We start from the raw sequence: 8008 nt of genomic DNA on the forward strand, positions 1-8008 counted from the left end.
GGTTATATTGGTAGAAGGATGTTGGAGATGGAGCTGCCAGGCAAGAGGTCAAGAGGAAGGCCAACGAGGAGATATATGGATGTGCTAAAAGAGGACATGAAATTAGTTGGGATGAGAGTAGAGGATGCCGAGAACAGAGTTACTGTAGGTGGAAACAGATGATTCTCTGTGGCGACCCCTAACGGTAACAGCCAAAGGAAGAAGAAGAAGAAGACCCTTGATTTATTTTCAATTTATTTTTCAGATATGAGACTGTTATCGAAGGCTGTGCAGTTGGCTGTGAGCCAGAGGGAGTGGAGCCGCAGACACTTCTGGGGCTGGCTCAATGCAATTTTCAACAAGTGAGACAACATTAACATTCTCTTCATTAGGTACACCTGTATGCATCCCAGTAAATAGCCTAGTAAACAAATATGGGTGATTTGCTAAGGTTGCATCAACTAGTCTCATGGGCAGTTTTTTCATTTTTATTATTATTATTGTTATTATTTTTAACTTCTTGCTTCTCCTTTGTTAGCACCAGCCAAATGTGACCGATTACAGTCAATGTCTTCAGCATGTACCGCACTTTGAATGTTTGTTGATCTTCACCCAGGGTGGACTATGAGAGGATCAAAGCTGTGGGTCCAGATCAGGCTGCAGCAGAGTGGCTGCTGAGATGCGGTGCCAAAGTGAAGTTCCAAGGTTTCGATCGCTGGCATCACGACTACAATGGACTGCCAACTGGGCCTCTGGGCAGATACAAGATCCAGGGGATTGACGCTACCGAATCGTGCATCATGCACAGAGGGTTTGACCACCTGGGTCAGTGTTACAGTGGAGAATATTATGTTCTTGTCTTTGTGACTTGTCCCAATCTCATTACCATTTCTTTCCATACAGTCATGCATATTTCCCACTTAAAGTAAATTAAAGACAACAACAACTGCAGGCACACAGTGAAGCAATGGCACTCATTATTGTTCATAGATCCCTGCTACAAATGGGGCAAAAGGTCTGGTCTGAAAGGTGGAAGTCCATATCCTCAACTGTATGCAAAGGGCTTATCCTCTGTACGGCAGACATTTCAGGCTCAGCTCTAACATTCACCGATTTAGATAATTTATAGCTAAAAAAGTATTAATTTTAAAATAAGATTAATACTGAGCCTGATTATTAGACATAAGAATGCATATTTTACCTGCTGGTGGAACTACAATAGATCAATATATTTCAGCTTGAACTTAAGTATTGGACTAACAGGACCATCATTAAAAGTCCAATTAAAGATTGAAGCTATGTTGAGAAAGTGTAAATTTTGCAGTAACTGTTAACATGAGCTTGACCTGAAAGTGATTCCTCTATCTGTTTAGGCAAGAAAGGGAACGCGAGGGTGAAAGTGCATCTGTCCAAAGTGACGCAAGTAACCAGGATGTTTTACACTGGGCAGGCACAGATACAGTCTCTGACCTTGTTGGCTGCAGCGCACCACAGATTTATTTTGGTTTGAACCCTTCTCTGCCCATGTAAATTTAATTAGTGTGCTGATGCTGTTTTTGTGAAAATGTTTTATAGATGGTCTGACATGTGTGGAGGAAATCAAGTTCAACAAGTGTATCTACATCGAAGACACCTGCCTGGAGAGGCTGAGCTCAATAGAGAATCTACAGAACAGTTTGTACCTGATGGAGGTTGTGTCATGTGGAAATGTAACTGATAAGGGCATCATCGCCCTGCACAAGCTCAGGTGAGTGCTCGTGGTAAATTTCAAATTGGTTTTGTTTATTTGTAAAGAATCTGAGGTGTATTTAAATGAAGCAGATTGGTTCATATTTCTGACAAAGAGATGAGTGATTAATCAGTTTCATATACTTTATGAGTGGTTCATGTAATAATCACGTATTAATGACACACAGGAATCTGGAGTACCTGTTTCTCAGTGATCTGCCGGGAATCGAAGACAAACAGACGACAGCTGACAGACTACAGACAGCACTCCCACGTCTAGACTTAGCACTGGACTTGGACTGATTGAGAAACAGCTTCCTGTTATAAATGCAAAGTAGGAACACCCGTTTAAAGGTTTTCAAAGTAAAATCTTGAAGACTAGAGTATGTGGGGCTTCCTTCAGCTGAAACATTAAATGTATTTACCTGTAAATATGGTGATGCCTTCATAATGCTAAAAACTTCCTGGGTTAAAATATTCAGATTTGTTTCATTTCTAAGCTTATATGATCAAGAGTCCAGCAAAAAGAAAAGTTAAAGCACTTTATACTGCTGACACCAGTTTTCTTTGACATAATGATAGTTTATTATAATCTGATATGTGTGTACACAGAGAGAAACAGTTTGTAACAACACTGAGGATTTCAAAGCTTCACGAGTCTTAAATGATTTCTCTTTAGATGAATTTGGCATTTGTACAACATCTGAGGACAGACAGATGGCTGAAAACATCCTTAGCACCAAAGTCCCAGAAACAACAATGTGGTACTGTTACTGCTAAAAGCTAGTAAAGGTAGGTTAAAATTAAAACTGCTCTAGCTAACTTCGGCCCTCTAACTATTCAACTGTTAGAGAGTGAGTGAAAATCAAAACAAACTCAGGCAGTAACCCCTCCTCTTCTCCCTCTGCTCCTCCTTGCCCCTCCTGCCTTGGGAAACTTTGTCCTATGTGGTAACTACAGCCAGAGACGGACCCGGCCGTCAAGCAGCTCAGCAGTAATATTAACACAAATGGAATAAAGCCCATAGAGCCTGTGGTTTTCTGTGGCAGTACAACAACAATGACCCTTTTTCCTACCTAACACAAGCAAGTCATACAGAGGAATGATTTTTCCCAGTAATATTGATATTTCTAATGTTCCAGCTACTATTGCATTGTGTTCAGTGTTACATACGTGACACACATATTGTGACATAACCATGAGTTATAAGTGAATAAATTGAAATCACGTTACACTTTGATAGCTGAACAAACTCCCCACTTTTCTAGTTATGTTGATGGTGTAAATTTTAACATCTCAGATTTTAACAACACTGGCCATAGAGGGAAAGAAATAAACACAGGGCCTGAAGCTTAGCAAGGTGGGAGGGGGACAGTAGAGCAGGGAAAAACATTTCTAGACAGTTTTTTACTTGATTTATCCAAAATTGTGCTAAATCAGCTTTAATGTTTACAACTGTACTCACTCCTGCTGTCAATAAATATCATATTCAGAAATGCCGAAGTCATTTCACATCAAAGTTTGTGTCCTCAACAGTCAGTTACACAACATTAAACATGTCACTCTTACATTATATAAAAATACATTTGGCAAATCAGGCCAGGCAGTACATCCCAGTTTTACCTGTCTACTCAGCAGCTACAAGCAGAGCGGCACATCGCTCTTCGTCTTTACACAACTATACAAAACACAACGAAATGAGCTTGAAATGTAGGCAACGTGTATAAACCGACATGTTTGGAAATAGTGCATAGAGACTGATATCAGTTTCAGGAGAGACCTGACATACCTCATGTGGAAAAGCAATATTTTAAAAATTGGTTGAAACCTCTTAAATGATTTTTAAAAAAACAAGGTGCTACCATAATCTGCTTCATTTCTTGAGATGTTCAGAAAACATTCACAGTTGATGGTGTTCAGGATTAAATCCAGGTCAGGGTCAGTGTGTTTAGATGTTTGGTAGGTGGTAGTTGAATTTGCGCAAGTTGTACTTCTTATTGTCCAGAGCTGGGAAGATGCTGCTGCCCGTCAGCTGTGGCAAATACTGGTGGAAAAAAATGTAGGGGAAAAAAATGAAGGTCCAGGGACAACCTCGAGAGCAAAACATTATTCTTTTACATGGATACAATTAAGTGATCAGTGTAAGAAAAAGGGTTCCCTTTGGTTGTGAAATAAAAACGAGAGATGCAGTGAAAGGAACGTTTCCGATTTGATTTTGCATGTGGACGTTTTAAGTCCGGTCATAATTCTCGCCCTTACCCCAGGAGGAAGGTGCTTGCGAGGGAAACGGGTCCTCTTGTTGCTGGAGCGTTCCTGCTCTCGAGACGAGCTCTTGCTCTTTTCTCGCAGGCTGTCGAAATACGGGTGCTGGAGGAGCTGCTCGCAGGTCAGCCGCTCGGACGGGTCCATCCTCAGACAACCCTACACCATGAAAACCACCAGCATGAGGAGACAGGCAGGGCCATATAATTCATCTTCCCAGTCTTTATGAGCAGATGTCATGAAAGTTTTCTAAATGTCTCACTGCTTACGGGCAGAATTATGCAAGTAAGCCTGACTTTACAGAGTATTTACTCACACACAGCACCTTACACACACTTTTCTGATTTGTATGAACAAATCAATGAACATTTGTATAAATGTAAAATTCAGCTAAAGATATTTGGTCTCATATTAAGGTTTTTCATTACTTGCATGGCATTTCATTACTGTTTGACGTACATATAATAATAATATAGCAAAACAATAATAATGCAAAATATCTGGACTAAAGTCTTAATCTATAACTCATGTATTTGTTGTATTGTATATGTTAGAAATGCATGAGATTTTTATTTTGCTGCATTAAAACAGGTTGAAAAACAGACAAACAGGTGTTAAGATGACAGTAACCTCCAGAATCCTTTAGGCTAAAGACGACGCTTTACCTTCATGAGACTCAGAGCTTGGTGGGAGAGGTTCGGATATTTCTGCTCCAAAGGTTCCTACAGGAAGAAGAAAGGACAACAATTCAGAATATTTTGGATTTTACTTCCCAGAATCCAACCCGGCTTGGGACATTTTAGTTTCCTGTGTTTCTGTCGTTCTTACCATAATTATACAATATTCACCCTTTGTGTGCTGGGTTTATGCTGCACTTACAACTAGACAGTTTCTGATAATAACCAGTGGAGATCTAATTAAATATTGACAGCATCCTTCCTCACCATCTCTTGTGGCTCGGGGATGGAAACTCCACTGAAGAACTGATTGTTGCTGAAGACCTGCTGATGTCGAGGGATCAGGTCTCCTGCAGAGGACAAGACAAACTTATTTAGTCTTTTTTTTAATTATTGATTGTTCAGAGGTTTTTAGATATTTTATAATTTACATCCAATCCTGGCAAAAATGTAGAATTTTATTAATCTTCCCAAAAATGTCACAATAGTGGAAAAGTATCTTTCTTGCTGTATTCCATTCTATTGGCACTTATTTTTGAAAAAAAAACTCTAAAGACTCTAAAGTGCACATGCACGGACAGACTATGAGACAATGGGCTGCTGTGCACAGACATGTAAAAGGCCCACACCTCTCACACACACTGTGTCCTAAAAAATAATGACATAGTTGATGTCTCTGTTAACATTTGCAAAGTGAAGCATGATCACATGCTATTTGCTTTATGAGGACTTGATGTTCATCACATTAAAGTACAAATACATATGCATAAGACAATAAATGAGAGAATTAATCACCCTCTGGCACTGTCTTAACTGTACTACTATTAACTATCATTAGTACTAACATGCTTCACTGTACTGTAACAGGACAAATTCCAGGTTTACCCTCAGTCCAGCAGCGGACTCATCTTACCCAGAGTCTTTCTAATCAGGTACAGCTGGTCCATGTCGGACTTCCCGGGCCACAGAGGAATCCCTGACAGCAGCTCTGCGAACACACAGCCAATCGCCCATACGTCCACCGGGGGGCCGTACTGAGTGTCTCCCACTAGCAGCTCAGGGGCCCGATACCAACGAGTGGCCACGTAGTCTGTGTAGTAGTCACATGGACCAGCTAATGGCACACAATACAGGGACAATCAGGACCATGCTTAGCCTAATATACTGGTTTTATGTTGTCCCTTAAACTGTATAACAAAGGTTTCCCCCTGGTCACAGCTGTAAAAAACCCTTAAAGTATGACAACACTGAGTACAACATGTAATGACAGCCAATGTCTTCTAGGTGCCACTATGAAATATGTAATAACAACTGTTGATGAAATATTAAAACGTACTGAGGATCCTGGCAAAGCCAAAGTCACAGAGTTTGATGACTTGGTGTTTGGTGATGAGAATATTCTCTGGCTTGACGTCTCTGTGAATGCACTGCAGAGACACAAACAGTCAAATCAAATCAGTGCACGACTTAAGAACAGCTTGAAAGCTCAACTATATCACTGCACTGCGTGTTGTTTACCCCGTCTTTACGTTTACACATAATGCTCATTCTCAGTCTTACACTTTTATACATTTCATTACTTTGGGTGCTGTGATTTTGGTAATCACTGCTATTGCTACTGGATACCGGAAATTTCCCTCAGGATCAATAAAGTATCGACCTACTGTATCTAGTGTGCTCAGATGCTTGTGACTGTGAGATGTTGAAAGTAAAGGGCCAGTGTGAGAGAAACAGTGCTTTCTGGACTTCATGCCACCCTATTAAATGGGGGCTGTTGTAACATTTGTTGTGTCTAGGTGACATATTAACTGCTGGTCAGCCAAGGGGAAGAAATTCTTGTTAAAAAGGAGCCATAAAACCCAAGGCTCGGTGGGAGCTGGAGGAGGGAGGAGACCAGAAACATTCCAAAACAAGCCAAAGGGAAGGTCTGACACGTCACAAATTCACTGTAGCCTACACAAAGACACAGTAAGAGCAGAAACAGAGCAGCATGCAGAGTCAGTCACTTACATTTTGTTTGTGACAGAAGTTGACGGCTTGAAGCGTCTGCCAAGTTATACTTTTTAGAAGATGCTCTGGAACACTGTAAAGCAACAAGGAAACAGCACGTTAGGCTGAAAAAGATTTGTTGATGAAACAATTAAATGACCAAAAGAATCTATTCAACTTTGACCTTGTAAATAGCAGTCCGACAAAACCAAAATTTGCACAAGTTAACCTTTTGCACATTCTCCAACCAAGTAAGAACTCCATCAGCTAAGATGGGGATAAAATCTCTTTATTGTCATCTCTAGTGTTCCCTTCTATGCTCTGTATTTCAGACATCCCTCCCCTCAGATGGCAGTAGATGAGTAGGTCTGCTGTTTCCATTGTGAGCGCCGATGCTCAACACTGAGGCTTTGTTGGTTCAGCGACCATCATCTATCACTGTTGCTGGGGAAATGACTAAATCGAGCCATGTGACTAGCGATTAATAACAATCTCCGCCCCTTCTCCTACTCTGTTTTGTCTTCTTTTGAACCCAGAGGGCTGCAGGCCAGGAACCGAGGGGGAAACTAGAGAGTGAAAACACTCCGTATAAAATGTGGCCGGACCTAAGGAGCCCTGACAGCTCCCCACCTGCAAAGCATTCTGGGAGAGCATCACTGTAAACATACCACAGTGAGCAGGTCAGCCTCTCCGGAGACAAGCGTTGTGCCTGTCAGAGCTGGACAAAGCACAGTGTGGTATATATGTAATGTAGAGATAACACAAAGTACACAGCACTTTGTGTAATGACAAGCAGCCAAAGTCAGAGTTATGCTCTCAGCATTTCAATGTGGCAGCATGAATGTTTGTACAGTACCCTGAGGGGCCTGTTGTGTGTTCAGCTCAGAAAACAGTAAACTTCTTACTGCTTCATTTTGTATTTTGTGTTTCTGTGTGCCCATGTTTGACACACTGTTCTTTGAGTAAATATTTCAACAGAATAAAGTCCAAACCTGAAAGTTCTAAGAAATTCAAAGCTCGTTCTTGCCCTTGGAAACAACGGTTGACAAAACAATGTCACCAGCACGTCCATATAGTAGCTGTTCTGCAGCTTCAAAGCGCATGACCTTCAGTACACAATGTGATTTAAAGCTCAAGAACAGCTCCTAAATGGACTTTGTGGTGAGAATGTTTAGCCAACAATCTTTTTCACACACTTGAATTGAGTCTCTCTGTTCATTTTTACTCACAGTGTACTTCGATCATGAATTTGGACGTCTTTTTGTGAAACAACAACGCTTCGTGACCCTGAGCCTTCCCTTAGTTATGCTGCTATAGGCCTAGGCTGCTGGGGGGCCCCATGATGCTCTGAGTTTCTTTCCCCTCCCCTCTCC

The 8008-nt window shown here is 41.1% G+C and overlaps 2 protein-coding genes across 2 annotated transcripts in view; one reads left to right on the forward strand and one right to left on the reverse strand.

The window, feature by feature from the left end:
* Positions 1-2139, forward strand: part of dmac2l (distal membrane arm assembly component 2 like) — a 2918-nt gene extending 779 nt beyond the window's left edge. The window contains exons 2-5 of the mRNA XM_020622967.1: positions 245-341; positions 596-804; positions 1555-1726; positions 1896-2139. Of these exons, the coding sequence (XP_020478623.1) occupies positions 247-341; positions 596-804; positions 1555-1726; positions 1896-2010 (591 nt within the window). The 5' untranslated portion in view covers positions 245-246 and the 3' untranslated portion in view covers positions 2011-2139. The remainder of the gene's footprint in view (positions 1-244; positions 342-595; positions 805-1554; positions 1727-1895) is intronic.
* A 97-nt stretch (positions 2140-2236) lies between these two features.
* cdkl1 (cyclin dependent kinase like 1 (CDC2 related kinase)) overlaps positions 2237-8008 on the reverse strand; it is a 9822-nt gene continuing 4050 nt past the window's right edge. Inside the window, exons 4-10 of the mRNA XM_020622952.1 lie at positions 6657-6729; positions 5983-6073; positions 5560-5760; positions 4914-4996; positions 4635-4691; positions 3967-4128; positions 2237-3751 (exon numbers count right to left, since the gene is read on the reverse strand). Of these exons, the coding sequence (XP_020478608.1) occupies positions 3656-3751; positions 3967-4128; positions 4635-4691; positions 4914-4996; positions 5560-5760; positions 5983-6073; positions 6657-6729 (763 nt within the window). The 3' untranslated portion in view covers positions 2237-3655. The remainder of the gene's footprint in view (positions 3752-3966; positions 4129-4634; positions 4692-4913; positions 4997-5559; positions 5761-5982; positions 6074-6656; positions 6730-8008) is intronic.

The sequence above is a fragment of the Monopterus albus genome, unplaced genomic scaffold (genome assembly GCF_001952655.1).
Source record: "Monopterus albus unplaced genomic scaffold, M_albus_1.0 scaffold290.1, whole genome shotgun sequence".
In the NCBI taxonomy this organism is placed as follows: domain Eukaryota; kingdom Metazoa; phylum Chordata; class Actinopteri; order Synbranchiformes; family Synbranchidae; genus Monopterus; species Monopterus albus.